General features: G+C 47.9%; 14 protein-coding genes across 14 annotated transcripts; 6 read left to right on the forward strand and 8 right to left on the reverse strand.

Annotated features, from left to right (window-relative positions):
- Positions 1-83: 83 nt before the first annotated feature.
- Positions 84-3,089, reverse strand: DFJ58DRAFT_103662 (uncharacterized protein). Its single transcript, XM_041378619.1, has 2 exons — positions 2,613-3,089; positions 84-2,565 (listed from the first exon to the last, which is right to left on the reverse strand). Exons 1-2 carry the CDS (start codon positions 2,676-2,678, stop codon positions 436-438), a joined length of 2,196 nt encoding a protein of 731 aa, XP_041238688.1. The 5' UTR covers positions 2,679-3,089; the 3' UTR covers positions 84-435.
- Positions 3,090-5,831: 2,742 nt separating this feature from the next.
- Positions 5,832-6,752, forward strand: DFJ58DRAFT_845618 (uncharacterized protein; the record flags this gene model as incomplete). Its single annotated transcript, XM_041393176.1, has 4 exons — positions 5,832-6,149; positions 6,299-6,375; positions 6,422-6,504; positions 6,604-6,752. The coding sequence occupies 4 exons, from the start codon at positions 5,832-5,834 to the stop codon at positions 6,750-6,752; spliced, it is 627 nt and encodes a 208-aa protein (XP_041238689.1).
- Positions 6,753-6,992: 240 nt separating this feature from the next.
- DFJ58DRAFT_811783 (uncharacterized protein) lies at positions 6,993-8,543 on the reverse strand. The gene is made up of 6 exons (XM_041391504.1): positions 8,451-8,543; positions 8,187-8,389; positions 7,979-8,130; positions 7,754-7,931; positions 7,325-7,692; positions 6,993-7,289 (listed from the first exon to the last, which is right to left on the reverse strand). The coding sequence occupies exons 2-6, from the start codon at positions 8,245-8,247 to the stop codon at positions 7,128-7,130; spliced, it is 921 nt and encodes a 306-aa protein (XP_041238690.1). The 5' UTR covers positions 8,248-8,389; positions 8,451-8,543; the 3' UTR covers positions 6,993-7,127.
- Positions 8,544-9,634: 1,091 nt separating this feature from the next.
- DFJ58DRAFT_859252 (uncharacterized protein) lies at positions 9,635-11,008 on the reverse strand (the record flags this gene model as incomplete). Its single annotated transcript, XM_041393991.1, has 5 exons — positions 9,635-10,045; positions 10,102-10,448; positions 10,510-10,687; positions 10,740-10,891; positions 10,948-11,008. 5 exons carry the CDS (start codon positions 11,006-11,008, stop codon positions 9,821-9,823), a joined length of 963 nt encoding a protein of 320 aa, XP_041238691.1. The 3' UTR covers positions 9,635-9,820.
- A 651-nt stretch (positions 11,009-11,659) lies between these two features.
- DFJ58DRAFT_103819 (uncharacterized protein) lies at positions 11,660-12,886 on the reverse strand. The gene is made up of 2 exons (XM_041378621.1): positions 12,652-12,886; positions 11,660-12,593 (listed from the first exon to the last, which is right to left on the reverse strand). Exons 1-2 carry the CDS (start codon positions 12,670-12,672, stop codon positions 11,808-11,810), a joined length of 807 nt encoding a protein of 268 aa, XP_041238692.1. The 5' UTR covers positions 12,673-12,886; the 3' UTR covers positions 11,660-11,807.
- Positions 12,887-13,826: 940 nt separating this feature from the next.
- Positions 13,827-14,935, reverse strand: DFJ58DRAFT_103807 (TB2/DP1, HVA22 family-domain-containing protein). The gene is made up of 3 exons (XM_041378620.1): positions 14,722-14,935; positions 14,323-14,667; positions 13,827-14,266 (listed from the first exon to the last, which is right to left on the reverse strand). Exons 1-3 carry the CDS (start codon positions 14,809-14,811, stop codon positions 14,132-14,134), a joined length of 570 nt encoding a protein of 189 aa, XP_041238693.1. The 5' UTR covers positions 14,812-14,935; the 3' UTR covers positions 13,827-14,131.
- A 208-nt stretch (positions 14,936-15,143) lies between these two features.
- DFJ58DRAFT_811798 (transcription factor S-II-domain-containing protein) lies at positions 15,144-16,264 on the reverse strand. Its single transcript, XM_041391505.1, has 7 exons — positions 16,166-16,264; positions 16,013-16,117; positions 15,853-15,965; positions 15,743-15,799; positions 15,649-15,687; positions 15,233-15,596; positions 15,144-15,172 (listed from the first exon to the last, which is right to left on the reverse strand). The coding sequence occupies exons 1-6, from the start codon at positions 16,188-16,190 to the stop codon at positions 15,558-15,560; spliced, it is 378 nt and encodes a 125-aa protein (XP_041238694.1). The 5' UTR covers positions 16,191-16,264; the 3' UTR covers positions 15,144-15,172; positions 15,233-15,557.
- DFJ58DRAFT_718508 (uncharacterized protein) lies at positions 15,168-15,504 on the forward strand (the record flags this gene model as incomplete). The annotated part of the gene is made up of 3 exons (XM_041384485.1): positions 15,168-15,185; positions 15,226-15,338; positions 15,393-15,504. 3 exons carry the CDS (start codon positions 15,168-15,170, stop codon positions 15,502-15,504), a joined length of 243 nt encoding a protein of 80 aa, XP_041238695.1.
- Positions 16,265-16,664: 400 nt separating the features above from the next.
- DFJ58DRAFT_104091 (uncharacterized protein) lies at positions 16,665-18,198 on the forward strand. Its single transcript, XM_041378623.1, has 4 exons — positions 16,665-17,369; positions 17,425-17,459; positions 17,511-17,624; positions 17,675-18,198. Exons 1-4 carry the CDS (start codon positions 16,853-16,855, stop codon positions 17,762-17,764), a joined length of 756 nt encoding a protein of 251 aa, XP_041238696.1. The 5' UTR covers positions 16,665-16,852; the 3' UTR covers positions 17,765-18,198.
- Positions 18,048-21,098, forward strand: DFJ58DRAFT_811805 (peptidase family M1-domain-containing protein). The gene is made up of 15 exons (XM_041391506.1): positions 18,048-18,478; positions 18,528-18,591; positions 18,652-18,800; positions 18,863-18,942; positions 19,007-19,026; positions 19,081-19,212; positions 19,268-19,427; positions 19,479-19,573; positions 19,620-19,650; positions 19,697-19,775; positions 19,830-20,095; positions 20,156-20,325; positions 20,384-20,543; positions 20,594-20,934; positions 20,982-21,098. Exons 1-15 carry the CDS (start codon positions 18,315-18,317, stop codon positions 21,018-21,020), a joined length of 1,950 nt encoding a protein of 649 aa, XP_041238697.1. The 5' UTR covers positions 18,048-18,314; the 3' UTR covers positions 21,021-21,098.
- DFJ58DRAFT_811808 (uncharacterized protein) lies at positions 20,913-22,775 on the reverse strand (the record flags this gene model as incomplete). The annotated part of the gene is made up of 7 exons (XM_041391507.1): positions 22,746-22,775; positions 22,617-22,670; positions 22,380-22,554; positions 22,300-22,324; positions 22,143-22,251; positions 22,003-22,082; positions 20,913-21,951 (listed from the first exon to the last, which is right to left on the reverse strand). Coding segments are annotated over exons 3-7 (1,202 nt in total), but the record flags the coding sequence as incomplete, so codon positions are not given.
- On the forward strand, positions 22,574-23,805 carry DFJ58DRAFT_104182 (uncharacterized protein). Its single transcript, XM_041378624.1, has 3 exons — positions 22,574-22,806; positions 22,860-23,410; positions 23,460-23,805. Exons 1-3 carry the CDS (start codon positions 22,686-22,688, stop codon positions 23,757-23,759), a joined length of 972 nt encoding a protein of 323 aa, XP_041238699.1. The 5' UTR covers positions 22,574-22,685; the 3' UTR covers positions 23,760-23,805.
- DFJ58DRAFT_104023 (uncharacterized protein) lies at positions 23,696-24,668 on the reverse strand. The gene is made up of 3 exons (XM_041378622.1): positions 24,397-24,668; positions 24,223-24,344; positions 23,696-24,138 (listed from the first exon to the last, which is right to left on the reverse strand). The coding sequence occupies exons 1-3, from the start codon at positions 24,540-24,542 to the stop codon at positions 23,852-23,854; spliced, it is 555 nt and encodes a 184-aa protein (XP_041238700.1). The 5' UTR covers positions 24,543-24,668; the 3' UTR covers positions 23,696-23,851.
- Positions 24,669-24,702: 34 nt separating this feature from the next.
- Positions 24,703-26,364, forward strand: DFJ58DRAFT_718514 (YL1 nuclear protein-domain-containing protein; the record flags this gene model as incomplete). Its single annotated transcript, XM_041384486.1, has 6 exons — positions 24,703-24,761; positions 24,806-24,885; positions 24,938-25,050; positions 25,099-25,365; positions 25,418-26,057; positions 26,105-26,364. 6 exons carry the CDS (start codon positions 24,703-24,705, stop codon positions 26,362-26,364), a joined length of 1,419 nt encoding a protein of 472 aa, XP_041238701.1.
- Between the last annotated feature and the right edge of the window lie 1,407 nt (positions 26,365-27,771).

Genomic DNA, 27,771 nt, shown 5'->3' on the forward strand with positions numbered 1-27,771 from the left:
ATTATTGCTCTAATCCACCTCGTCGAACTCAGAATCTCTATGAGGTCATTACTTTTGCGAATACATCAGACCACCACGGAAACTGAGTAGAAAACAACGCCCTGCGGTTTCATATTCAAGGGACATACTACGTCTTTAAATAATTATCCAAGAAATATAAGATAGGCTACCACCTCTTCCGAATCATTTGACAGCACAGCGTTCGCGAGTAGATACAACAGTATGGACCCGAGATATATCACCAAGACCAAGACATGCATATAAATGAGATACAACTAGGGGGTTTAGATGTGGTTGGGAACCATAAGGCCTGGATCCCATGGGGCGTTCATGGTTCGGAGACTTAGCGGAGAAATTGATGATGGAGACGTACTTTTGGGAGGGACACACGCGAGAAAGTCAATGAGACATCAATTGGAACATCCCATGAAACCATCATGCGACAAATATAGTGGTGCGAGCACTGTAAAAAAGGGTGTCCGCAGAACAAGCTGACATGGTGCTATCCTCGCTCGGGGAACGTATTCCCTCCTCGTGACCCCTCCGAGTAAAACAAACATCACCCCTCCGGGGAGCATTAGTGTCGCAGCTCCGGCGGATCCACGAAGCTTCCGAGTGAAGCATAGAGATAGGTCTTGTATCCTCAGATTGGGGTTCTTCCATGCTGCTGAACCCAAACCACTCGCAAGCATCCCAACCAGAACCTCGCTTCCCACACCCTCCATCAAGATCAAGGCCACCACCGTGAGGACCGAGGCTCGCGGGAGAACATGGCCGGGGGAAGGGCGGGTAGAAAGCAGGTAGAGATGATGTTAGAATATCACCCTCAGGCTCAGGTGTGGTGCTCGGCGTAGGAAGCTGTGCAGTCACAGATAATTGTTCTTTTGCGCTGTCCTTGGCTTGCGGATTTTGGCTCGCCACACCTTCCCTAGCCATTGTGGGATTCTGACGATCTGCACCAAGGGAAAGGGTCCAGTCATCCCCTTGTGCTGCTTGTAGAGCTTTATCAGCTTCATGAAGGGCGCCGTCCTCTGAAGGAGGCGTTGGTACACAAATGCCACTCCCCGGTGTATCGATGCAGAAAGGCAGCGACAATGTCCAGTCTGCACATGCAGGCGGGATAGGCGTAGCCTCCAATGTGGCTCCACTTCGCAGCAGGGGAGCAGATCTTCTCCGCTCCCGCGGAACTGCTAGAAACGGTATTGTGCAAGCAGCACTCGACTTCCTCCTTGCTATCTTTAGTGAACTTGCAGTATCGGGGCCCTCAGTATGGATCTGCACGCGTTTCGGAGGCGAATCGGAACAGCTGAGTGTCCCCTTTGAACGCCGAGTGCCTAGTACCAGTATGCTCTTCTTTTTCATGCGCCGTACTTGAGCTTCCAAATCACCTGCAGCTTCCAATATCCCAATACTCGCGCGCTTGCCTAGGACAGGGGAAGCGGCATTGGACAATCCGTTATTGGTGGCGGAACACGAAGAAAGTTCTCTCTTTCTCCCTACTTTAGAAGGGGAGGAAGGCGGACTGGGTAGATTCGACGGAAGAGGGACCACGGTGCGTCCTGTAGCACCCCAGCTTAAACGAGAAGGAAGTCGCAGACTTCCAGGAGAAGGAGGGATCGCAACTGTGCCCGAAGGCGAACTAGGACGCACAGGAGTACGAGCACATTTTGAAGGAGTCGGATTGATTGTTGGAAGAGGGACTGGGGCGTTCGGAGGCGTGATAACGTCCGATTTTTGTGCCGTTAAAGGGGGTAATGGAGGAAGGGGGCTACATGGTGGAGGTCCCGGTAATGGGGGTGTCAGCATGGAACGGGAGCTAGCCCGTGCACGAGACCAGGGAAAAGAAGAGGTTGTTGAAATAGACGATGCAAGTGTATTAGATGAGGCTGAAGGAACGTGTGACGAAGGCTGGCATGATGTGGGTATGGATGTAGTAGGAGATGAGAGGGAGCACGCGGAGAGGGAACCTTCAGTATCAGAAGGTACATAAGGTGATACTCCGATCGCTGGTTGAAGACAGAGGGATGCAATCTCTTGAGGAAGAACCAGTGTCAATGCTGAGGGTCGTCGTCTTGTTTTGGCCTGGACAGTACTGTCACTACGTCTATGCGATGAAATGGCAAATTCAGTCGCTCGAGGTGTGCTAGACTCGATGACATTGCATTCGGTTGCTGAGGCGCCCGACCACTTTTCCATCACATCTACACTCGTCATTGCCCCTTTGCATGTGTTACTCGATGATGATTTGTTACCAAACAAGAGCTGCAACGGTGAACGGGGTGTGGGTGGAAAGTGAACCATTTGCATTGGGGAAAGCCGAGTGCCAACTGGAGATGGTGAGGGGGATCTCCTTGTACTGAAGGCCGCATGACTCTTTCCTGTTTCCGTACATACAACTTCCGCGAGATGCTTGGAGAAACGTTCAGACGTAGGTATCACTGAACCGAGACTTGAGGTCGAAGACACGCTGGTCAGTGTTCTCGAAGGTGATAAAACGGCAGAAGTGACACTGCAGATAGACGACGAGCGAGAACGATTCGATGGGACACGTGCAATGTCTTCCACCTGCGCAACATGAATATGAGCGTTAGAGTGCAGATTCACATACGCACCGCATGATCCTCAGCTCGGCGAGACCTGTGGGGCGATGAACGCGATAAGCGCCAAGTAAATGTCATCTTGCGAGGGCTCGGTGTGACAGGCTCGTCTACCTGTTTCGTGGGCGAACGTGGAACGAGTGACAGATGTGATGATGAGCGAAAGAACAAGCGGTGGAATGTTGAGGTTTTTGGTTTTTCCGGGATCGAAAGGAGTGGGTCGTCAAGGATAGCCTCGGGAACATCAACGATTCAAATCTTTCCAGGTCCAGAGACTCGCTGAGAATATGGTTCAACTCATTTATAGATAGAGTTGGCGGTCTGCGGGTATAGAACATTCTATAGAAGGAGCGACTAAGTGAGTGAAAAGAGTTGGACAGACAAGGCTCGGGTCGACAGTCGACACGGACAAAGCATTTTCTTCGTCGCAAAACGTGAAGGCTTAAGTCAGGGTTGGAGGAGCCTTACCCGTTCTAGAAGTAAGAGTAATACATTATACGATTTACGATACGATACGTACTAGTTTCATAATTCACTTGGGTTAACGAGATGAACGGAGATCGGTGGACTTTAAGTTGATGGGCGTCTACTATGATGATACTTGAGCAGGCCCTGCGGCTCTGGTGAGCTCTTGGTGAGAAACTCAGTGTTTTGAATAGATGGTTAGCGACGTGTATTATGAAGAGGCAAACCATAAAATTCATCGATGCCAGCTGAATTGATCTACGCGAATAGTTGCCTAAGCTAAAACACGAGGCCGACTAGTCGCAATCGTACAACTGGCCCTGCCAGCGCGTTACCTCACTTACAGCAAAGGCCAAGACCTCCAGCACCGCTCGGTGTATGTCTATCCACCACCTGACGTGCAGTCTCCCTCCACCTACCACACTTAACCTCCAATCGCAACATGAAGCCTGGCGCTGCCTCTGAGCCTCGAAAGTCGAAACCTCGCGCTGACCGCGCCAGGGCGTGACCCGTGACCTCCCGCTTTCACCCAGCCGCATCAGAAAATGTCCCAGTGCGGCTTGTTTAACCTTATTCTACTTAGCAAAACCGCATAAGAAGATAATTTGATCACTCTCTAACTATGGAAGATGACACACAAAGACAAGGAGACATGAGAAAATTATATTTTCAAATAAAACATGAAAGAGACATGTTAGTTTTTTTTTTAAGTTTGTCCCACTTCAATGAAGGATCCGAAACGAATAACACGTCTAAATCAAATGTTACTGTTCGCGAGTGCGAGGATGATGGCGCAGGCTCATGTTTTAGAATACCTGGCGATGACGATACTGGTAGAACAATTCTTCATTCCTGGGGGAGATCTGGTTGAGGCCAGAGATCGACATTGAATAACTCAATGACGGCGTGCTCGGCATTATCGGCGGCATAATGTAGAATGAGTTTGCCGGAGGGAAGGTGGGTTTTGGCGAAGGCGGCCATGCGAGGGCCACGGTGGACGCTGAAAGCCCACCTTCAATCACTGGAGAAGGACGAGGATAGCGAAAGTGACGGACGACTGGAGTTTGGCGGGGTGGAAGGCGCATGAACTGATGAAACGTGATTTAGGAGTTAGATGAGCACAGATTACGGGTATTCTGGACAAGCAAAGACATAGGTAATGGACAACCCGAGTTCTAGGTTGAGTTGAGGTGGCGACTTTCGTGTAGACGAATCGTTGTTCGTGATCAAGAGGCTTTACTGCCGCCGTTCCTTAGTGCCTGAGTATCAGAGTAAGTCAGAAGCAAATTTGCAGCTGACGAGGTTTTCGAGGTCTTGTCATTACGTTCTTACTTTACATACCTTTAAGTTAAAGTTGTTCTTGTCAGAAGGGGGGAACAATGCATATCACGCGATTGGTCCCAGCACAGGTCAGCCCCAGACTTGGCTCGGAGTACAATAAGCACCTTCTGAGACCCCGGTACCGGGTATTTAAATGTATGATCATTGCATACGACTCCCAGTTCTCCAGTTTCTGAATTGTCTCAGCTTAATTTTCACCTTACCAGTCTCAAGTACTCCGAGTCTGGTACTTGAAGCAAGGAAAGGCACAAAAAATGATCAGGGACCTTCTGAAATTTTCGTCGTACGGCGTACGTACCAAACTTTTCTCGTCATTGATGTCATGACATGTCGAACTTGTATTATAGTAATTGAATAATTGTATTATCTTCATAGCCAGTACTACTCGGCGAAGGAACTATTCTTCGGAGATCGTTTACCATCAGCTTGGACCCGAACTGGCATTTCAAGAGGCTTTAGCCTGGGTTGTACTCGTCTTCCAATTTTCCAATCTGACGAGTCAATGACTTGCATTTTGACAGATTAATGTCGTGTCACATTAGGGCATTTGTTTGTCGGCCTCCATTCCACTCCTCGAGGACAATAGTGTCTCGAGTGTTACAATTATTTGAAACTCGTATCATAATGCGGCTATGTGGGTCCCAGCTTTTTTCCAAGGCTGATGGTGACTTTAGCGTCTTGCAAGACTCTCAGCGGCGCGTGTCAGAGGCGATCGGACACCGTAGTGTGCTTTGTCTGCCCGGGCTTAAACATAGTCTTCACTGGCGAGTGTGCAGACTGTCAGCTTTGATATCTTACATCACACTGCTGAAGATCTTCTTTTCCCATAGACACTCGTGATGCATCCCTGCAGCACATGTGTCTCCGGGCCTGAATCATCTTCCTAACGGTAATGAAACGCGATTCTTGCCCTAAGCCTCAACTATTATTGGCCTGGGACCCTTTGTGTCAGTGTATCCAGAGCCAAGCCGGTCATGACGAACAAAGCTACAAGCGTTTTTGAGGGACCATCCCGGTCACTTACTTGTCAAACCCAATTTTATGTCCTTACTATCTCCAAATGGCAAGCATATATTATAATATGGCCTACGTGTCTCGAATACTTATATTTATCTTCAACAATATTAAAGGTTGACCCGGCTCCGTACCAACTATGTAGTTGATGGCGAAGCAAATGAACAATCGTTTCTCCATGTGCCACCTGAGCGCGCCCCTGTGATACCTTATGACTGGGGCCAAAATTCTATGTGAGTCGTCAATAGTAAAGTCTGCTCAGGCGAGGTGCCTACTAGCCCAACCCGAATGATAATTAATGTGGACGCGATACCCTCATGACATATATTTAGTTGAACCACAAACCAGAATGTACGAAGACTCACATATATTTGTGTCCCAGCGTAACTTAATATCGCCTCAGCAGGATTTTCAATGGCCACGAGAACGACAAAGATGAGCTGCGTGACCATATACAGAGCACCGCTTTCGATGATTAGCATCATCGGGCGCCCGCCGGACGCGATTTTCAAAATCGCTGGCGTTCCATGCTCGTCGACGACGGGAATGCGAGTTAAGTACCAGAGGCGACCAGCGATGAGCCCAGTGACCATAATATTTGTGCAAAGAGGTAAAACATATCCGGCAACAGTCAAGGGTACAATCTCAGTTGGAGGAACTGGTGATGTCGGGTTGATTGACAATAATAAGGATGGGATGGGCAAAATGCACCCTGGCACACGGAAAGTGAAGGTCAGCGTTTCCGTCTAAAGAGAAGATTGATAATTTACCAAAGCCCCCAAGAGCAGTGAGCAGTGGGAGAATAATCACAAAAGAATTCTTCCCCCAGACAAACCAGCATCGATAGATTAGGAGCAAGTCTCCAATTAAATCTACAACAGAACTCAGTAGATTGGCTCCCATCATTGCAGGAGTTTCGTCTCCGAACTCTGAAAACGGAGTATATTCCTGTGCCAATGTAAGTCTTCATTACAATCATAAATTGTTATTCCTCACGAGTGCAGTGTAGAAATGGTTGAATACCAATGCAAAATGAGCCGTCGATGTTATAAACAGGAGGCAATTTGCAACCCAGATTACTCGATTGGTTAGTCGATATCGTTTGATGAGAATTACAACGGAGATGATAAACAACACGCAGTAGACTCCTGCATAGTGATGTCAGTGATCACTGATCTGATGACAGCAGGGAATCGCGCACCATACAAAAATGCCTCGCATACCACACCTATGGTTGCAGACACATTGATTGAGATGTCCATCACAACTTCAGAGGGAGAAGAGGGCAGGAATGCAGGAAATTCGAGTCATGCTGCGACACCCTATTACCATTGAAATAGATCTACATCTAGCAAAAACATATGAAGCACTAACGTGATTTAGCTAATGGGCAGTTCCAGAATAGGGCTCCGTGAGTAATTCCTGGCCGGTCAACAGCAGTTCAAGTCGTTGACATGGGTTACTACTAATAGCTTTCGGGTTTTGGAGCCCTGGCGGTAGCACTGGGGGACGAAGCCCGTAGACGGGTGAAAGTTTGACCAGTCTGACGGTCACTTACTTGCCAACCAATTTCGTATCCGTTCTATGCCTAAATTGTAAGCAACTTCATCATATAGCCCTTCTACACGCATACATCACTTGTAATATGAAATATTCAAAGGTCGATCCGATGACCGCTGCTCCACACCCGATCTGGCAGCTAATGGAGAATTAAACGGAGCGATCATTTCTCCATGTGCCAACTGAGAGCGTCCCTGTGGTATCTTGTCGCTGGGAATGAAACTCCACTTGAGTCAACGTCATCGCCGACATAGTCTGCTCAGACGAAATCCCCAGCCCAACACGAATTATAATCAAAGTGGACGCAATACCCTCATGACATGTGTATATTTAGCTGAACCCCAAACTAAAATGTACGAGGACTCACATATATTTGTGTCCCAAGCGAAACTTAATATCGCCTCCGCGGGATTTCCAATGGCTACGAGAACGACAAATATGAGTTGCGTGATCATATACAGAGCACCGCTTTCGATGATTAGCATCATCGGGCGCCCGCCAGCCGCGATTTTCAAAATCGCTGGCGTTCCATGCTCGTCTAAGATGGGGATGCGAGATATGTACCAGAGGCGACCAGCGATGAGCCCAGTGACAATAATGTTTGTGCAAAGAGGTAAAGCATATCCGGCAATAGTCAAGGGTACGATCTCAGTTGGGGGAACTGGCGATGTCGGGTCGATTGACAATAAAAGGGATGGTATGGGTAAGATACACCCTGGCACATAGTGGGCGAAGGTGAGTGTTTCTGTCTAAAGAGAAGGTTGATGATAATTTACCAAAGCCCCCAAGAGCAGCGAGCAGTGGGAGAACAATCACATAAGAATTCTTCCCCCAGACAAGCCAGCATCGGTATATTAGGAGCAAATCTCCCACTAGATCTGCAACAGAACTCAATAAATTGGCTCCCATCAATGCAGGAGTTTCGTTGGTGAACCCTGAAAACGGAGCATACTCCTGTACCAATGTAAGCCTTCATTACATCACAAACTGTTATTCCTCACGAGTGCAGTGTAGAAATGGCTGAAAGCCAACGCAAAATGAGCTGTCGATGTCATAAAGAGGAGGCAGTTTGCAACCCAGATTACTGGGTTAGATAATCGATATCGTTTGACGAGAATTACGAAAGAGATGACGAATAGCACGCAGTAGACTCCTGTACAGTGATGTCAGTGATGCGTCTGAATCACTCTGATAAAGAACATCACACACCATACAAAAGCGCCTCGCATACGAGAGCTACAGTTTGAATTACGTTTATTGAGACAGCCATCCGACTGCAGCAATGTGGGGAAGATACAGGAAAAAGTTCACTTGAAACCTGGCAAAAGTATGCGCTTTAACTATCAGATCTGGTGCTGTGGTAAACCATGATTCCATCAGGTCGGTGGCCAGGAGCACTGCACTTTCTAAACCTGTCCGAGTAGTATGTCTCGTGATCCTGTAAGTAACACGAGCACAACGCAACAAGCTTACCTATAGCGATCACCGACAAACTTGAATAATTGATACGTGATTGCTTAAGGATACAACTTGTGGGCTCATGAGGTATGAGTGCCAGTGAGCGAGGAAAGGCCCGTGGGTATTCCAGGACCTAAGGTAGATCCCTTAATTACTTGCCAATCAATTTCGTATCCGTGCAGCGCTATGCCTAAATTGTAAACAACTTCATCGCATAGCCCTTCTGCATGTGCATGCATCACTTGTACTATCTCTGGCCCGGTGTTGCAAAACTTTTCGACCCGTTTTTTTTATAACACAACAACTACATAACATTACATAAAATAAGGCAACAACATGAGCGGGTAGGATTCAGTACATACTGTAAGGCTATGCAAAAAAAAAAGAAATATGTCGAGGCTACGTTGCCAAAGAGAAGCCGGTGCGAAATTTAAACAGTGTTTGAGCACAGAGTTGCAAATATACTCGCCCGCACAGAAGTCGTCACGTCACACTATGTCACACCACCGTTTTTACTCTCTGATGCCGTCAACTTGAAGTGTTAATGAATCTGGGGCAATTGACAAGCGCTATTCTGTCACTGGTATGGTAGGCAGATGCTGGCAGATGAGTGGGAATGTGGAGGAAAGGTATTGTGCAGTGAAGAAGTAGTGAAAATAGGACCTGAAGTGGGAGGAATGCTTGGGAGAATATTGCGGGAAGATGAGGCAACTGGCATTTTGTAGGATGGTCCTACATGCGATGAAGTAATGGCAGAATTGGAAGGAGTGATCTCAAGACGAGGGCGCATGGCAGGGGGGACATTCTGGACATTTTTGTCAGAAGGACCTTCATTAAAGGTCCGCATGTAGAATAGAGTAGGCATGTTGAATTTTATCTTCAAGTTCTTGAGAAAACAGGGAGGGTCATTTTCTCTTGGGCATATGACCAGTGCTGCAAGACTGACGGTCGCAGTTTAACGGTTTGCAGTGCAAGTTTTGGCCGAGCTGCCGAGCATTGATTTGTGACTCTGAACACAAGTCTCGTCCTGCATCTCAATAGTACAACATTTGTATCTCTCAACACTACTCAGTTATCATGTCAGAAAAACTTAGAGTGGTATTAGAAGGCAATGGAAAATCACTAGTAAAATTCCTGATTTTTTTAACGCATGTGCTGGCTTCCCTCCAATGGATTGGCATGGAAAACACACATTCTGAGCAGTGTTTCACTGCCGCAAGCACTTCTCGTCCATTTTTCATGGAGTAAAAAATACAAACAGCAAGCCTTGAATCAATCATCCTCTAGAATCATTGTGAACAGGAAATGAGTGAAATATGAGTGAGCTACATCACGATTTGCAATTCCGGGCCAGAGATAGTATGCGTATATATATGTTTAAACCATCAAAGATCCAAAGGTCGATCCGATGACCACTGTTCCACACCCGATTGGGCAGCCAATGGAGAACTACAGGAGCGATCATTTCTCCATGTACCAACTGAGCGCATCCCTGTGGTATCTTCTCGCTGGGAACAAAACTCCACTCGAGTCATCGTCATCGCCGACATAGTCTGCTCAGACGAAATGCCCAGCCCAACACGAATTATGATCAAGGTGGACGCAATACCCTCATACGCACATGTTAATTCAGCTGAACCACGAACTAGAAAGTGCAAGGACTTACATATATCTGTGTCCCAGCTAGACTTAATACCGCCTCAGCAGGATTTCGAGTGGCTACGAGAATGACAAAGATGAGCTGCGTGATCATATACAGAGCACCGCTTTCGATGATTAGCATCATCGGGCGTCCGCCAGCTGCGGTTTTCAAAATCACTGGCTTTCCATGCTCGTCGACGACAGGAATGCGAGATATGTACCAGAGGCGACCAGCGATGAGCCCAGTGACCATAATATTTGTGCACAGAGGCAAAGCGTATCCGGCAATAGTCAAGGGTACGATCTGAGTTGGAGGAACTGGCGAGGTCGGGTCTATTGACAATAAAAGGGATGGTATAGGTAAGATACACGCTAGCAGATAGGGAGTGAAGGTGAGCGTTTCTGTCTAAAGAGAAAATTGATGATAATTTACCAAAGCCCCCAAGAGCAGTGAGCAGAGGGAGAACAATGACATAAAAATTCTTTCCCCAGACAAGCCAGCATCGATAGAGTAGGAGCAGGTCTCCAATGACGTCGACCACAGAAATCATCAAATTTGCTCCCATCAATTCAGAAGTTTCGTTTCCGAAGTCTGAGAACGGAGCATTTTCCTGTAGTAATATGAATCTTCATTTCGACATAAACCTCTTGTGTATTCCTCACGAGTGCAATATAGAAATGGTTGAACATCAACGCAAAATGAGCCGTCGATGTTGTAAACAGGAGACAGTTCGCAACCCAAATCACTCGGTTAGACACTCGATAGCGTTTGATGAGAATTACGACAGAGGCGATGAATAGTACGCAGTAGACTCCTGCACAGCGATGTTAGTGATGGGCCTGAATCACTCAGAGAAAGAACATCACACACCATATAAAAGCGCCTCGCATACGAGACCGACAGCCTGAGTTACGTTTATTGAGACAGTCATTCAACCGCAGCAACGTAGGAAAGATACAAGAAATTTTCTCCACTTGAACACTGGCAAAGGTACGTGCTTCAACTGTCGGATCTGGTGCTATGGTGATTCATGATTCCATAAGGTCGGCGGCCACAATTGAAGAAACATTGCTAGCGACGGTCCGTGAGCGCTTGAGCGGCGGCCTGGATAATTGGTTCCTCCCCAAGTCTTGCCACGGGGGCCTTGGCCCTTTCTAAACCTTTTCGAGTAGTAGGTCTCGCGATCCTCTAAGTAAACCGAGCACAGCGCAGCAAGCTTATCTATAGCGCTCACGACAAACTTGAGTAACCGACAAGTGATCGTCTGCTTATGGATACAACTTGTGAGCTCATAAGGTATGAGTGAGCAGGGGAAGACCTGTGGGTATTAATATTCAAAGGTGTTATCGCGCCACAGACTTGTGACCAGTCTGACGTACGTCTTCAGTGGGAGTTGGGGAATTTGACTGGTTCAATGATCCCGGAGAAATTTGGCAGCAACTCGACTTACATAAGCTTGTCGGTGATTATAAAAGCCAGGCTGCGCTATGCGAGGCTACGCCAGTATGTACCAGTAGCACTGCACTGTACTGATATCGCAAGTTGGATTTTCCAATGATGTGATGTCAGAGAAGTAAATTGTTTGAACATGCAGTGCAAGGAAGTATATCGGATGCTATTACAATTAGGAATAAAAATAGATATCAAGAATGTGAACTGTTCATGTCATCACTGAGCTCGTGAAGTTGAAATGGGTATCACTGGGTATCAAGCGAAGGTATAGTAAAACTTCAGAATTTGTGAACGGTTTCAAGGTTGAGAACCAGTTGCATGCCCTGCCCTGTAGGAGAGTAGCATAATCCCATCCATCTACGAATATCTCCCAAACAGTCTATACGCCGCGGCCCTTGTCGATGTTCCCAGTCATGCAACGAAAGACTCGTAGAAGCTCTCTCTTGTAAAGCCCACAAAACTGCTTCGACACCGTCTGGGTTTACACGTTCGATGTGTTCCATCTCAGTTCGAGTAAGAGGTTTCTGCAGCCATTCGTAAATGACATCGAGAACATCTTGGACCTTGATAGCGCTGGACCTTTGCACCCTGATGGGATTCCACATGTACGCCATGGGACAAGCTGGGATGGCAATTTCGATGATGCCAACAGGAATATCCGTGATTTGAGAGCTCAGGACATGTGCCAGATCCGTGGAGATATGTGCGCCTGTTGTCAGCCTAGCCGTAATTGGGTTCTGGCGGATATCCCACTGAAGTATAGGCATGGCTGGTTGGAAAGGATTTATAGCAAGAGAGGGTACAATTTCCGGGCGTTCATCGACTATCTGGGGCCATGGCATAGCAAACAGTGTGACAGGAGTACACTGAGTTGTTTCGGGTAAGTAGCTAGGTCCATTCATGCGTGGAGTCCAGGTCAGATTGCCAGCTGGGTAAGACCACACGTTGTGGTCAGGTTGTCTGGGTGGCAGCGCAGGCCTGCTAACTATGCTTGTGTCGGCCCAGGCAGGCCTCCCCCACGTATACCGCGGTAGAAAAGCCATTTCGCCATGGAGGGGCAGATCCTAAATCATACAAATGCATCCCGTTACATTGATTCACAGAAACCAGAGAACAACTTACCAGGGGTGGTGAGAATATCATAATTCACACTTCGAACACTTTTCTGCCTTGTGCGGCGGAAGGAAGAATTGCGCCACCAACTACACAAGCCGTTACCGCGATTGGAACAATCAGAGCTGTAGAACGAATTGTAGGACTGCATGATGGAGGAGTTTGTTGAAGACTGGAGTGTCTACAGGAGAAGCTTTTGTACTGTCGGGCACCTTAAGGGCGGGCACAGGTCGTCACCACAAATGAGCCAAGAACAGCGCCACACGTCTCAAGAATCGATGCGATGCCTATATCAAAACAAAAGCATCGCACACAAATATTACAAGACAACTTCAGCAGATACAGGTTCATCGCTAGGGTGGAGGATTACTTAGCTGACAGCAGAACAAGACCAGGTTCACAAATCGGGGGTAACGTGAGCCCGTAACTTGCTGGCACAATAGCATTGCTGCACACAAATGTACACATGCGCCTACAGGGCAGTGCCCGAAGCAAGGCTGTGCCACGACATCTCACCGCAAAAGCGCATGTCAGGACTCAGAAGCCTAGCAATTAAACAGCCAGACTGCCAAAATTCCTGTGAATCTATTTATTCCATCGGAATACACCGACAGACTCGGAGGCTCTCGGAGGTTTCTCGAGGTCCAGTGACTCATATCGAAACGAACTCGTCTGAGCAAGTGCCAGTGAGTGTGGCGACATGTGCACAAACAAGTATTGAAGCCTACTGTCGCACAGAGCCAGTGGCAGGTATGACATCCCTCCACCGACACGTCGAGCGAGGCTCGACACCGGAGAACGATTCAAAGCGTTCAACCTTAGTTCCAGAGCTGAAGTTCGGAGAACTTCAAGGTCAACGGTGCCACACAGTATTACTTGACCAGTACTAGTCACAAAGCGTGAGTAGATGATCAAGCTCGAAAGTACTGAGCCAGTAGATCATTGATGGTAACGACGTTGGCAGGTGGAACCCACGCCCTCTGGAGTCTGGACTCTTCGGCACTTAAGCATCATATGAGCCTCCAGTCTAGCAATAGAAAACAACAGTCAATCATGTCGGTCAAATGCGCCGATCATCTTCTCACATTTCACGATCAATCCTCACGCACGCGACCACTAATAGCTACGAGGGCCAGTCACGGTATTGACGTTGAACCAAGCGCAAGACGATCTAGGCGCTCGCTCGGTTCCGAGCACTGAGATTTGAGACACGGCGATTTCCATCAATGACAGAATTAACATCCAATGAGGGCGCAACGGCCACGATTCCTCCACGTATCGTGACGCCTTTGTGATGTGGCGTAAAAAGCTCAATAACGGTTTGGAGATACGTGAAGTAGTACATATCGAAACGTGAAACGAATTACTCCTCAGACCTGAGCAGAAGCATGGATAATGGAAAGGAGGCGTATGATAGTGTCTATGACCATCCAAGCCGAACTACACAGACCGAAACGAGAGCCGAAGATAGGGCGGGGGCATGTCCAAATCACTCTGAATTAGCGCTGGCAACACGGTCGCGGAGACCCTCAGCTGTCACTGTGTCGGTCGGCGCTACAGCGCGCGAGCCGGACAAGTTTGACATGACAGGCTTCAACAAAACGGTATAAGTCGTTTGTGCGCCCTAAAATAAGACATTAATCGCCTGCGTCTCGGAACACATTCTATCTCGCGACTTACGCGGAAGTTCGGGAGTTGCAGCCAGAGGACGAACACCGTCTTGAATGCAAAGTACCACGGGAAGTAGTAGAGAACCATTCTAAGTGCAATGCTCTCGAGGAAGTTGAAGAACCCGAAAACAACCCAATACGTGAGCCACTGAACATCATCCTGATGCCCGGGACTTTCCAGCGCCTTGAAGGAGAGGTAACACGGAAGGGCCCATCCAACGAGGTTAGAAACAGGTGCGGCAAGAGGGTTGACAAAGTGGAAAAGGGTGAGGAGCAAAACTGTGGAGATGACGAAATAGGTCTTTGGAACCTGAGTTCGCTGCTCAAATGTGTTCAACACTGGATACTTGGTGAGCTGTTGAGGGGCTTATGTTAGTTAAAGAAATTTAGCCATGAAACCATTACTAACTTCTTTGTCAAGCTGTTGAAAGTAATAATTCGCCTTGTTCTGCGCCTGGACGAAAGCAGGGTGCTGCTGAAACTTTTGTGCGGAGGACATCTGCAGAGTAGGGGACAATAAACGGTTTTCTTGTTAAAAGCCAGAAACAATGATATCTAATTTAGCACGACTGACCTTCAGGGGGCGTGAAATATCTACTGAGGAAACTGATTAGGTAGCAGTCAAGACGGTGGTAAGAAAGAAAGAGAGTTGGGCGGATACATCGTTGATATGGGTTTGATGACATGTGTTTGGCGGCAACAATACGTCAGCTTACCTCGAGTCTCTATGGCCCAGAATCGTATATTGGTGCATCCACAGCAATCTCCGCAGCAGCTTGCTCTCCATTTCAGACCCTTTCACAACTCGTGCTAAATGTCTGCTGCAGTCATGGATAATTACGAGGCCATTCAGGTATGTCCTTGACATCTACCGTATAGTCAGATTCGGACACGTCTCAACCACGCTGAACAGGCCCTACATAAATCACTGCCTCCATTTTCACCTTATGTGCCCGCGTCTCTCCTGCCGTCTATAGCCCTAATTCTCTTGGCATCAACTTTCGCTCTTGCATTCTACTTTTCAACGTAAGTCGCCGCTGTACACTTCTGTAATACGTGTTCCTATACCCATGTCCACAGCCTTCCAAAAGACACGTTTCCACTACGCGAGACTGCGGTGGCATCATTAGCAAGTGTCCTCGGTGGTTTTGGAGTTGTTGCCCTGTTCTGTAGTGTTGGAGTGAACGTGTAGGCATGTCCGTGTCCTAGCAGTTCCAATTGGATACCCCGCCCTCAACATTTACACTAATTGTTGACACGCCAGCCATGTTTGCAAGAGACACACTGAACAACAATTGATGAGACGAGGTCAACGAAATGAGGGGGGTGAGCGTACTGTGTATAAAATTGTTGAACCTTCATCAGCACTGCGCATCTGCGATCGTGGTCAACTCAGTTTTAGCGTAAACGGTATTGACAGTCTTCCTTGCCTGTTTCTCTTCGTAATAAGCTTCCAAATGTCCGCAAGCCGGGCATTTTTCTGACACCTGTTGGTGGTGTAAGGAAATCTTAATATCTCAAATTCATTGATGCTGGTCACCTTTGGTAAGACTTTACCCTGATGAACCTTTGTTTGGGTTTTGCGCTTCTGTCTCAGCGCTGAAGGGAATGCGTCGGGGTGTGACCGAGTGGTGATCTCAATGTTCTCATAAGCTGCAGTTGATCAAGATGATGATCTGTGTGGCTCAGAGAGTACACACATGATGCTGGCTCCTCATAGCTGCATTGTTCGCAGATGACTGTTTTCTCGTCGTCTTTCGGAGGATTGAGCAGAGTGCCACAATGAGGGCAAAAGATAAGAGAACCTAGGAGTCGATTGGTCACTTTGTCTGTCTCGGATCTGATCAACTCACCAATTTTATGTGCAAGTGTCGGCATGAGTTATAGTCACTTAGGATTTTTACTAAAAAAAAGTTTACGTCTTGGAGCGCCTACAGCTGTTTGGACAAAGCATGGCTCGGCATACGGCGCCTGCGGGTCGTCGCGTCGGGTGTAATAAAGATTGCTTTCACCAGTTTTAGAACAAGGCCTTTTTGTGATCGCCCAACGCCGAAGACGGTCCAAACATACATTCATCACTGCGCCCACACTGTATCGATGCAAGTTGCTGGACCCTAACGATTGCTTTGTTTTCACTGTCTGCGTCCGACGTAATTATCGCTGAAGAAAGGCCGGCTGGTTAATGATCATGGCACGTTTCGATGGGTTGCTTTGACCCGTCTCCCATGTCAGATATCACCGAAGATTACAATAAAGGGACACCAAAATGAGTGGCACTTCTTTGTTCTTTCACGTACGCCGAGTCCAAGCTAATCTGACGTACGTATGAGCCCCTACGCTGCATATATATGAACGCCTTTTTCACCCATCAAATCTTGGTCCCTCTTCGTAATCCTTACTTTCCCCTGCACGCAGGCGTGCTACTGACTGCTACTTATACGATTTTTTAACCTTCTTTTTGCATTCACTGACACGTCAAACGTTACTTCTACGATCACGCGCCACTCGTTAGAACTTCTATTCAAATAACGCCATCTCACATGATGTCTTCCCATACCACTCTATCCGACGCAGCTCTCTCAGACCTTATTTCCAGGCTACGGTACGCCAACGCGCGTTACGGTCAGATCGCTTGTCAACTGCGCTGCCGTATAACAATCACCCGCACGTATCACGCACAACGACGTGCCTTCTGGTCTGGCTTGCGCGTTGATATAGCAAAGGCTAAGGGTTGCCCTTCGACCGCGATTTCAGTCAGGCCCTTGCCTGTCCTTGATACGACTCCGAGTCCATTGCCACTTATGCTTTCACCATTGGCACTGACTGCCGAAGCCCACAACGAACTTGGCTTGGAGATTCCAGACATTGTCGTATCTCCACCCGATGCCTACGTCCAACCACACAAGCGCCTTGTCATTCGTATTCCACCGCTTGCTAGCCTTCATGACGATAGGTACCGTCATGAGCACTGTGACATGTCTGCTCCGGGCGCGCCACTCATTCGCACCAAGGAATTACCCGAGTGCGAGATGGATGAAATGTCCCCTTCACGTTCATGTGGGCTCTTATGAAATACTTGTAGCATTTTTCGTGACTAAATGATCATTTTCAGCTTCTTCCGCATCTTCCACCCCCCTCTTAACACCCGTGAGTCATCTAAATTACATGACCCTTTAGCACACTAAATTCCTGTACTAGATCGACATTGTCCACTCTGGTCTTCGTATAAAAATTCCGGCCAGGAAGCGCAAGCTCGGAGAGACTGACGACGAAAATTCCTGTCCGGATAGTCCAGACATTCAGTTTCCCAAGGTTTGTTCCTCCATGATTTGATGATGCAAATGCTGAGACCTTTATTCTAGAAACACATGAGAAAGCGCTGGGCTCGTTCACAGACGACTAATGATCGACTATATTGGTCTCCTCCTCGGTCACAAATTGCTTCGTTTTGAGCTTGCAAGAACATCCACATCACGATCTTATACGGTTTCTGCGAATACGTACAATACCCAGCCTGTTTAATGTTTCTCTTTGTTGTGGACGCTGGTCACACGCGACTGTATCTTTTTCCATGTCATTTTCAGTTGCCTTGTGAAGGACACTAGTTACTGCCTGTCTAATAGTGTATCCCGACTATTTGTGTCACCCTATCATGACGGACCTTTTTCAGTGCTCGCTTATCCCAAACCTGTGATTGCACCGAAATGTGAACGAGAGTCAGTCGCGCCGATAGGTCTTCGAAACAGAAAACACTTAGTCTTCTGTAGTTGACGATAAAGTGGTACGACTCGGATCCGGCGCTGTTTGCCTGCCTAATGCAGGCGGCCCGTACTGCCCCGACGGGTCACGGCCCTTATTCTCGTCTCGTCTTGCTTATATTCCATTCGGTTAAAGCTACGTGAGCCTCGAGGCAACGGTCGTTAAATATATTCTTGAAAGGACTTGGACAGGAACATCCTCGTCTCCACCTCTCTCGCGTACCACGACGTCGTGGCAACAATCATGATGAGTGCCGAAACTACTGATCCAACCTCTCAATCAAACTATCGTCAGATCAGCACAAAGCACTTTTCACTCGACTGGTCGATTGACTTCCATGAGAAAGTGATCAAAGGTTCTATTACACACGAGCTTTCCGTGCACACGAGCGACATAAAGGAGGTCATGTGTGTTTGTTACCTATCCATGATATGCGGAAAGTACTTATGTGTATAGCTTCGATACATCGGATGTCGTGATCAAGCGGGTGTACGTCGAGGGCGAGTCTTGCGATGCTCAGGTGCGCAGACATTCTTCTTCGATGTGCGGGTTCAAAGTGCCATGATGTCTGAGTTTGCAGTACTCCCTGGGAGAGAAACACGAGGTCATGGGCTCCGCGCTGTATATTCCACTCCCTGCGGGTCTGCAGCCAGGATCATCGGTAAAAGTGACGATCGAGTACAATACAACGGAGCCAGGATGCAAGGCATTGCAGTGGCTCGACAAAGCGTCAGTATCCATTGAACAACTTCTTGCTTTGTATTCTTGCTAAAGCTGGGATATTTGGAAAGACAAACGCATGGGAAGACCCATCCTTACCTGTTCAGTCAGTGCCAACCGATTTATGCAAGAGGTCTCTTGCCATGTCAAGGTGAGTTTCAGAATTTTGATATATAATATGCCACAGTAGCTTAAATAGTGTACGACACACTCAGATACTCCATCCGTGAAAGCCGTCAGTCATTGTTGGTATGGCTCAGTTGTGACTTGTAACTGAGATCTTCAGTAGACATATGAAGCGAGGATCACGTCCGTCCTTCCTGCACTCATGTCCGCTATTCGAGTATCTCCACCTGCGGAAGGGCCTGTACACGATGGGAAGATCGTTGGGGAGGATGAAGTCACTTACGTTTACAACCAGGTGTGTGGTGCTCAACAGAATTATCAAGCCTTACCTTGACCTCCTTGATATTCAGCCGGTGCCCATACCATCTTACTTGATCGCAATTGCGTCAGGAAATCTCTGCTACCACGCATTCGACAAGCTCGAAGGAAAAGACTGGACGAGCGGAGTATGGGCCGAGCCGGACATCATCAATGATGCTTGGTGGGAATTTAAGGAGGACACGACAAGGTTCTTTCCAGAGGATTAGGATTGATGAGACATTTGAGAACTCTTTGCATAGGTTTTGGCTGCAGAGGAGGAACTCGTTGGCATGCCGTATAAATTTGGCGTGTATGACCTCCTGGTGTTGCCTCCCGCATTCCCTTATGGTGGCATGGTGCGTTCTTTTATATCCCTCGGGTCAGATTCTGATGGACATTCAGGAAAATGCATGTTTGACGTTTGTCACGCCAAGTCAGTGCATGTGAATTATCATGTCGCGTTTCTGACCAAAGATTAGCTTTGTTAACTGGCGACAGGACATTGGTAGATGTCGTCGTACACGAGATCACGCACTCCTACTTCGGGAATGGTATAACGTCAGAACATCCTCCTTCCTCACCTACCTCTTTTTGATTGGCATTCTTGCACAGGCACGCTGACGCCTCACACTTTTGGCTCAACGAAGGCTGGACGACGTACATCGAGCGCCTCCTCCAGCAGATACTGCATTCTCCTGCTCACCGCGGATTCTCTTTCCTGAGCGGTTCGAAGGACCTTTATGATGCTCTCAAATTCTATGAGCAGCGCAACAAGAAATATCAGAAATTGCAGATTGAATTTGAGAAGGGCGAGAATCCTGACGACGCCTATAGCTCGGTGCCATACGACAAAGGGGCCAATTTCCTCCTCCACATTGGTCGGTGCTCGTTTAGTCCAAATGCCCTGCAGGATGTTAACGGCGTGTTTGGGCTTTCAGAACGAACGTTGGGTGGTTTAGATGTGTTCCTCCCATACATGAAAGACTATGTCAAAACGTTCATAGGTAAAAGCATCACCACAGAGATGTGGAAGGACCATCTTTTTGGGTATTACACGCGGTTTGGTGGGGAGGATGAGCTTGAAGCGCTCAAAAGCATCGATTGGGATGCAAGTATTTGATTTTTTTCTCCTTCAGGTCACTCGACTCACGATTGTGTCGACCTAGGCTTGGCTTTTCGGAACGGGCGTGACCCTTCCCGTGCCCATGGAGTACGACATGACCCTAGCGCAACAATCCTACAAGCTCGCCGAGAGGTGGAGCAAGACTAAAGACATATCTGAGTTCAGCGCCGCCGACATCAGTGGGATGGACGCCAACCAGATCTGTGAGCACGAGTATCGCTTATGATTGTTGCTGCTGACCATATCTTATAAGGCGCTTTCCTTGAACGACTACAATCCTTCGACCCGTTGCCAGTAGCGCATATTGATGCCCTTGGTGACCTCTACGGGCTGGTTAAATCGCATAATGCGGAGCTCCGTTTGAGGTTCTACGAAGTAGCTTTGCTAGATCCCAAATCTGTCAAGTCGGAGCTATATGCTACAGCGGCTTTGAGCTGGATTGTTGGGGAAGAGGATGGGATGGTCAAGGGTCGGATGAAGTTCTGTCGGCCAATGTTTAGGGCGGCGTTTTCTGTCAACAAGGCGATAGCACAGGACAAGTATCAAGAACACAAGAGTTCATTCCACCCCATCGCACGTGATCTTATTGAGCAGGTGAGATATAACTAGATTTCTCCTCGATGAAACTAATACCGGCGTAGGACATCGAGTTAACCAAGGGCCACGGGACTAATGTATAACGAATAGTCATCTATCAAACTGTATCTAGTACAAAATCAATGTTACTTAAAGTCACCCCACAAATCCCCGAATACATCGTCCTTCTTTGGCGCGGGCTGTGCCTGAGAAGTGCCAAGAAGGTTGTTGGCGTTACTGGGTGCGGAGACAGATGATCCCCAGATGTCATTTGTGTTAAATGAGGTCGCCTGAGACTGGGGCTGTTGTGCCGCAGGAGTCACAGAGCTCCCCCATAGTGTGTTTTGGGAGGGTGTAACGGGAGTAGCGTTCCAGCCAGAAGAGGCGCCCCACAAACCAGTGCCACCAGTCCCCATCATGCTTGTTGGCTGAGGCTGTGTCTGAGGGGCGCTGCCAAGTTGATCCCATGCTGATTGTGGCTGAGATGGTGACGCAAAAGTGCCAAAAGCACTGGAACCGGCACCTGTCGACAGGTTGGAATGACTGGGGGCAGCAGCGGGAGCAGAGGAAAAGAGGGACATGATATCTGATTTCATATCTTTAGATGGCGGTGGTGATGTTGCCTTTTGAGCAGGTGCATGGAAGTCTAGTGAAAATAGGTCATCTTGAGATGGAGGGGTGGGCTGCGCCAATGTTGGCTGAGGTGCAGCAGATGTCGGAGGAGTGACGATAGTGAGTTCAGAGTTGATTGCTCTGCCGGCAATTGCAGAGGAGAGCAACTGACGGGATTGAGGCTGACGTGTTGTAATGTGGGTCTGGAGTATTGGAGATGCTGATCTTGCGCCAGAAATACTGGCATTTGTTATGTGAATTGAGCGTGAGGATTGCGTAGCCGCAGGGGGTGGCTGCTCAGCAGCTTGTGAAGCATGTCCATTCGAAGTTTCAGTCTCCAGAATCGATGGATCGGACGGCGGGGGTCCATCAAGTGCCCATCTTCGAGATTCATATTTTGAACGTATGAATGACTCCATTTTGCTATGGTAAACCATGAACTAATGCTTTGACTGAAGGACTAAAATCACATACTGGTCTGGGGGGACATGTCCAGACTTTAGATGGGATTCCCAGTACAAGTTGGCACGGCGATTCCCCCATTTCTGAATCGACTGCGAAGTAAATGACGTTGAGCAAGTGGTGAGATTAACATACGAATGGTATGACATTACCTCCATCTGTTCCGGTGTCCAGATGTCAAGATCGACGGACTTGACGCGGCTGATATGCGTTCCCATGCCACGATGGATGCCTGAACAGCGAATGCACAGGAAGACACCTCTGGAAAGCATGGTCAGGCTAGAGCAGAAGCGGAAATGTAAAACGCACAGATTCCATGATGCCCAACGAGGATCTGGTTCGAGAGTAATTTAAGAAGTTGGGAGATGGACTATGGAGACAAGACTAACCGTTCCGCTTGCAATCTGCACAGACCTTATTGTCTGAGTGCTTGACCAAATCTTTGAGAATTTTAGCATTTCTCTCAGTCGTGGCTTTATCTTGCCTAGACATGATGGTCGACGAGAAAGCGAAATGGTTAGAAACAAGATGAACAGTGTTTCGGAGGACAAATCAGCCTCATTCCTAAAACGTGTCAGGGCAGGGTCGGCATCCTATTATTACGCACTCCCAACGTTTTTGCTTACCGCGTCAATCGTAAAAAGGCAGACAGCGTACTGTCTGCATTCAACAAGGCTAAACTAACGACCATCACGATGTCAGCTACAGCTCGTGCAGAGGCCCGTCGCAAAGCTATTCTCAGCAGAGGAACTGACCGTCTGTCGAAATTGACGACGACTGCTCGTGGAGAAGATGCTCCCACATATATGAATGCTGGTGAGTGTTTTGACTTGACGCATCACGGATAGTATCAATATTTTGTGCCGTAGACACTCCTCCCAGAGCTGCAGCTGCTAGTTTTATGGGCGAGGCACCGAGCATGCCTCCTCCGCCAAATATGCCGTCCCCGTACTCTTTTGGAAATGCAGGCCTTGGCGGTGCAGCGCCCGACCCATCTGTTTGGTCAGAAGAGCATCATAGGCAGTTTCTTCAAGCTCTCATGGGTGGCGCAGCCAATTCTCCACAATTTCCTCAGCCTCAGATCCCGGCTGCAGCCTCCAACGGAGCAACTGCACCTCCTCCAGGTGATCCTTTCGCTGCGATGATGAATTCCTTACAACAAATGGACCCGTCTCGTGGTGGCGCTACCGGAAAAGTACCTGAACCTCCCGCACCTACAAAGCCTCCCTCGGTCGTGCAGAAGTTCACGCCATTGCTGCATATCCTATGCACATGGCTTATTCTGGGATTTTTTGTGCTTTTCAAAGAACCCCAAATATTAGTCGAGCGCAGCGGTGGTTTTTCGGAAAGTTTCTGGAAACGTTGGGCAGAGCTTGCTTGGAGAAGCTCTAGCATCGAGGGCTGGGGAGTGCAGTTCGTGGTCAGTGTTCCGCGCTTGCGTTCAAATATCGTCACTGATCGACGTATAGCCGTTCATGTGGGCTTTCATGACTGCGCAAGTCATGCTTCACTCAATACGTATATACACGGGCAACGCAAGTTTCTTTAGGTTGCGAATGAATGTTGTGCTGATTATACTTGCACAGAACCAAGTACGGCCCCCGATTTTGTTGGCGCTGGCTATGCCTCATTTGCCCCCTCCATTCCCATCTATCATCACGAATGGCTTGCGCTATGTCCAGATGGGAGGCGCCATTCTTGATGATCTGTCGGCGGTTGTATTTGGAATTGGGATGGTTGTGTTGATCGCTGGATGGTTCGCTGGATGATCGGTTCACCCTCTGTAAATTCTGCCAGTATGATGAGTTTAGGATCATCACATGCATGTGTCTAATAGTTGATGTGAGAAAGTATCATGAGGCTAGGGTAGTATGGCAGCGGCTCCAGTCTTTGGGCGCTCAGGTGATGATAACATATTTTCCACCATGGCTTCCAGATTCTCTGGGCTACGCGTGCTCAATTTCGGTGTCCGTTTCTTGGCAGCTGCTAAGCGTTCCTTCTCCTCGCCGGGAAGAATGGGCAGACCAGCAGCTTGAGCAGTAGCCTTGTACTCTTTCCATCGATCACCGCCAGCAAGGTCCATTAGTTCCTTGGTAATGGATGTGGACCATTTATTTGAGATGTCGATCGTGGTCTTGGCTCCGTCCTCTGTACATTTGATAGGAACAGTGGTAAAATGGGAGACAAGGAAGCGGGTGAGAACGTGAAGTTCAACAGAAGAAATTGAGTTACCGAACTCGACGACCATCTCAGGTGTCCAATTATCTTGTAAAGGTTTTAGAAGTTTGTTGACCTCCACGTTGAGTTGTGGGTTGGCATAGCGTATGCGTCTGAGCTCTTCCTTAACAAAATGGCTAGATCCGTCTTAAGTACGCGTGTACCAGAGTTGTCTATAAAATAGCTTACCGTGCTCCGAAATGATCATTTCTTGCGGCCAGCTTCAAGCTTATCCCTCGCAGACCGGTCAAGGATAACCTTGGTTCTTCATTCAGTTCCTTCAGTATGACAGAGAGGCGAGAAGGCCCTGGAATGAACTTGGGTTTCCGAGGCATTCTGAATGAAGTTGAAAGTGAAATTTAGTATGTAGCCGCGGCACGGATTGGGCTGTAGGTTGTTTGCTCCTGTTGAATTCGAAGGCCTCCTTCCTTTCTTGGTGGACCCATCCATCCCATAGACGTTCATCACTCTAATCGCTGTACTACATCATCCAATATGGCTGAAGAGGAGACTCTGGTATCGCGTAGGTCGAAGAGAAGTACGGCGGGGAACAGGTTCGTAAGATAATTTTGCTGGTGCCTGGACTGAAAATGATTAGGATGGAGGCAGCCCTCGCTGAGCTTGCCGTCGAGGAAGTCAACGAAGCTGAGGAAGACGTCGACTTTATTGATGACAAAGGTGAATTTTATGTGCTCAATACTGATGGAATATATTTGACGCTTGTATCTAGATGAGGAAGATGTCTTTGAATCAGATTTCGCGAGTACGGACGAGGAGGCAGCTGCTGGAGATGTTGATATTGAAGAAAAGGCTGCCGAGGATGAGCAAAGGAGAGCAAGGAGGGTATGTGGTGATCACAGGTTGCCTGAAAATATTCTTACATTTATCTAGAGCGCGCGCGTAAGGGTGGAGAAAGCTACCGCTGCTGCTCATGCTCGCCAGAGGGTCACTTTTCATCCCCAAACGGAGACTTCAGAGAAGAGACCTAACAAGGAGGCTCAGAAGCTCAAGAGACGTGTATCTCTTGGTGTCGCGGTTAACGCAGAGACAGGAGAAGTTATTGAGGGTGGTACGAGGCAACGGCAGAGTCAGAGATCACATACAATCATGAATACGTCAGCGACCGTCAACAGAATGAAGGATGCAGAAGAGAAGCGGGTAAGTCCTCCTATAACTTCATGCTCGACGCGCTTCACTGTCCCTCCTGCAGGCCACCATTCCGAAGAAAGCAAGAGTAGTTACAAAGGCACCGACACAGGATGAACTTATCGCGCGGGCCCTCGACACGGAGGAGGGAAATATTATTGAGCATCGGGATTATCTCAAACTGGAAGAAGAGAAACGTGCGCGTGCTCGTGTGGTTCGGACCGCCCTTGAAGGTCCAGTGTTGCGATGGATTAGCCGGAAAGAACAAGTGAAAGTTGAAGTCACACCTCCGGTGCCTGCCCCATATCCATCGCAGTACGGTTTCATCTACAATCCACATCAAGGGACTTCGTACTCCGGGACGCAAAATTACCAGTCGCCCTTCCGTGCATATGTTCCAGCGCCGGAAGGTTTGCCCGCGGCATCACATGGCTTGGCTGCCACATCACAACCGCAGTTGTCAACACCATCTGCGAACACGCCATCTGCGAACACACCATCTCAATCATCATATTATTATTACCCCGCGCAACCTCCAGCGCAAGAAAGAGTTGACGACGTTTGCAAGAACTACATCGTGCACGAGCTATCCCAAGATCCATCTGTAGCTAAACCGCAATGGAAAGATACCATGTCAGCTATGTTTGGCGACGAGGTCAAATGGGACGAAGTCCGTGTGTTCACAGGGAAACAACGCCCATTGAGTGAGTTTTTTTCGTTCGGTGTTTGTATTGCCTAACTCTTGCTGTAGGTCGACCTGTTCGAGCTTGCCCGATCACTGGGACACCTGCGAAATATTTAGACCCGCGAACAAACGTGCCCTTTGCGAACGTTGCCGCATTCAAAACTCTGACCAGAATTTTGTCTCACGACTATGTCTGGAGCGAGGCATTGGGGTGCTATGTTACTCGCCATGAAGAGCTTAACCATGATGTTGATGAGCCTATGAACGGCACCACGACAAAGTACAGAAGAATGGACAATCAAGATATGCAAAGCGACGGTACTTAACTGTACATATTACTGCACTCGATACGACTCGAGCCCTTCGACAAGAACAAGACTTATCACTGGCGGCTCGCTTACTATCTTAATGGTCGCGTACCAGGGGTTTATCTGTGGCACGCTATTAGCTGCAGTTACATGGCATTCCGTGATTCCTTAACGAGGATTCGCAGGTTTATTCTCAGGAATCTCAGCTGGAGTTTCGTTGCGGGTCGCTATGGAGCGCTATGGACGAATGGTAGAAGATGGCAAAGTTCAAACAGGATGGCCCCGCTCGTCGGTTGGCATCCGTCACGATACCATTGTAGGAGACTATCTGTCATAATATGAGGTGATATAGCGAGGCACTTAGAATAATTCTTGGTTAGGCGCGAGCACTAGGATCACCTCCCCTAACCCCCCAATTGCAAAAACTGCCAGATCAAGTTGATCCCTTCGGTGCCTAACGATGATACAGGTATAGCTACCTATTCTTGCCCAATTATGACTTAGTCACATGATGATAGATAACGATAGGGAGAGGAAACTTCGTCTAGTCCATTCAGTTCTGTCCTGTGCTTCATCGTATTTGGATAAGGTTCAAACAGAATAAGGGTGAACCCGGATCTTCGAGTGTCCGAACAGTGACGGTAAGACCATGCATGGAACGTAGTTCCTCAAGCACTCTATCGCAACATGCAGCATGCCAATAGCGTCAAAGGTTCTGGTGCCATATGCTGTCAGGAAATGGCACAACATCGATATTGTAGCTGTGGGAACTATAGGGATATAGTTCTGCTTCAGCAAAATAGTCATTACATATACTGCGAGAATTGGAGATGTTAATACAGGGTATTAAACGGCCATACACGGCCGTGCAGATACGGCAAAATACAGCACCTTGATACCCGTACACCGTAACCATCCACTCAAGGTCTAAACAGACAACGGTACGCATCAGGAAATTCACACATTCCTTATTTTGCCCTTAAACAGACTTATTCACACTTAACCACCTTGTTGAAAGTGGATCTACTTGTCCGAAATTTCAACTTGAATGTATTAAGAAAAAAAATGTTGAGATGTATTAATGGACATGTTTTATTATGTTTCACATTAAAAAAATACAAGATATGCCAGGTGAATGATGTGAGAGAGAGAAAACAAGTTTTGAAATAAGTGAGATAAGCTGATTAAGGACGTTAAGGAATGTGTGAATTTACTGATGTGGGTACGGTGACCGTATTACGGCCCCGTAAAGTCCCGTTGTACGGTGTACGGTGAACAGCCCTAGCATGAAGGGTTGAAGGGTGATCAGTCCTTACTGTAGATGGCAGCTGTAGGGAGAAGGGTACGTTTCAAGTTTAAGGCAGTTCAAGATATGTGGCACTTGTGAAGTGTTCACACAGTAAGGTTAAGAGTTGACTTTGGGGG

This window comes from Suillus subalutaceus (assembly GCF_016647625.1).
Source record: "Suillus subalutaceus strain FC151 chromosome Unknown DFJ58scaffold_143, whole genome shotgun sequence".
NCBI classification, from domain to species: Eukaryota; Fungi; Basidiomycota; class Agaricomycetes; order Boletales; family Suillaceae; genus Suillus; species Suillus subalutaceus.

Bases quoted from the DNA above. Each gene is read 5' to 3' on its own strand.
- DFJ58DRAFT_103662 (XM_041378619.1), bottom strand. From the start codon at position 2,678: ATGACATTTACTTGGCGCTTATCGCGTTCATCGCCCCACAGGTCTCGC. The intron at 2,566-2,612 runs GTGCGTATGTGA...CATGTTGCGCAG, and splicing joins GCCGAGCTGAGGATCATGCG to GTGGAAGACATTGCACGTGT.
- DFJ58DRAFT_811783 (XM_041391504.1), bottom strand. From the start codon at position 8,247: ATGGCTGTCTCAATAAACGTAATTCAAACTGTAGCTCTCGTATGCGAG. The intron at 8,131-8,186 runs GTGTGTGATGTT...ATCACTGTACAG, and splicing joins ATGCGAGGCGCTTTTGTATG to GAGTCTACTGCGTGCTATTC. The intron at 7,693-7,753 runs GTAAATTATCAT...ACTATGTGCCAG, and splicing joins CGCTGCTCTTGGGGGCTTTG to GGTGTATCTTACCCATACCA.
- DFJ58DRAFT_103819 (XM_041378621.1), bottom strand. From the start codon at position 12,672: ATGATATTCTCACCACCCCTG. The intron at 12,594-12,651 runs GTAAGTTGTTCT...TGTATGATTTAG, and splicing joins TGATATTCTCACCACCCCTG to GATCTGCCCCTCCATGGCGA.
- DFJ58DRAFT_103807 (XM_041378620.1), bottom strand. From the start codon at position 14,811: ATGTCCTCCGCACAAAAGTTTCAGCAGCACCCTGCTTTCGTCCAGGCG. The intron at 14,668-14,721 runs GTTAGTAATGGT...GCCCCTCAACAG, and splicing joins TTCAACAGCTTGACAAAGAA to CTCACCAAGTATCCAGTGTT. The intron at 14,267-14,322 runs GTAAGTCGCGAG...GTCTTATTTTAG, and splicing joins TGCAACTCCCGAACTTCCGC to GGCGCACAAACGACTTATAC.
- DFJ58DRAFT_811798 (XM_041391505.1), bottom strand. From the start codon at position 16,190: ATGCCGACACTTGCACATAAAATTG. The intron at 15,966-16,012 runs GTGTGTACTCTC...GATCAACTGCAG, and splicing joins CTATGAGGAGCCAGCATCAT to CTTATGAGAACATTGAGATC. The intron at 15,597-15,648 runs GTACGCTCACCC...ATTGTTGTTCAG, and splicing joins GTTCAACAATTTTATACACA to TGTGTCTCTTGCAAACATGG.
- DFJ58DRAFT_104091 (XM_041378623.1), top strand. From the start codon at position 16,853: ATGATGTCTTCCCATACCACTCTATCCGACGCAGCTCTCTCAGACCTT. The intron at 17,370-17,424 runs GTGGGCTCTTAT...GATCATTTTCAG, and splicing joins AATGTCCCCTTCACGTTCAT to CTTCTTCCGCATCTTCCACC. The intron at 17,460-17,510 runs GTGAGTCATCTA...TTCCTGTACTAG, and splicing joins CCACCCCCCTCTTAACACCC to ATCGACATTGTCCACTCTGG.
- DFJ58DRAFT_811805 (XM_041391506.1), top strand. From the start codon at position 18,315: ATGATGAGTGCCGAAACTACTGATCCAACCTCTCAATCAAACTATCGT. The intron at 20,326-20,383 runs GCAAGTATTTGA...GTGTCGACCTAG, and splicing joins TCAAAAGCATCGATTGGGAT to GCTTGGCTTTTCGGAACGGG. The intron at 20,935-20,981 runs GTGAGATATAAC...ATACCGGCGTAG, and splicing joins CACGTGATCTTATTGAGCAG to GACATCGAGTTAACCAAGGG.
- DFJ58DRAFT_104182 (XM_041378624.1), top strand. From the start codon at position 22,686: ATGTCAGCTACAGCTCGTGCAGAGGCCCGTCGCAAAGCTATTCTCAGC. The intron at 22,807-22,859 runs GTGAGTGTTTTG...TTTGTGCCGTAG, and splicing joins TCCCACATATATGAATGCTG to ACACTCCTCCCAGAGCTGCA. The intron at 23,411-23,459 runs GTCAGTGTTCCG...ATCGACGTATAG, and splicing joins GCTGGGGAGTGCAGTTCGTG to CCGTTCATGTGGGCTTTCAT.
- DFJ58DRAFT_104023 (XM_041378622.1), bottom strand. From the start codon at position 24,542: ATGCCTCGGAAACCCAAGTTCATTCCAGGGCCTTCTCGCCTCTCTGTC. The intron at 24,345-24,396 runs GTAAGCTATTTT...AGACGGATCTAG, and splicing joins AATGATCATTTCGGAGCACG to CCATTTTGTTAAGGAAGAGC. The intron at 24,139-24,222 runs GTAACTCAATTT...TCAAATGTACAG, and splicing joins TGAGATGGTCGTCGAGTTCG to AGGACGGAGCCAAGACCACG.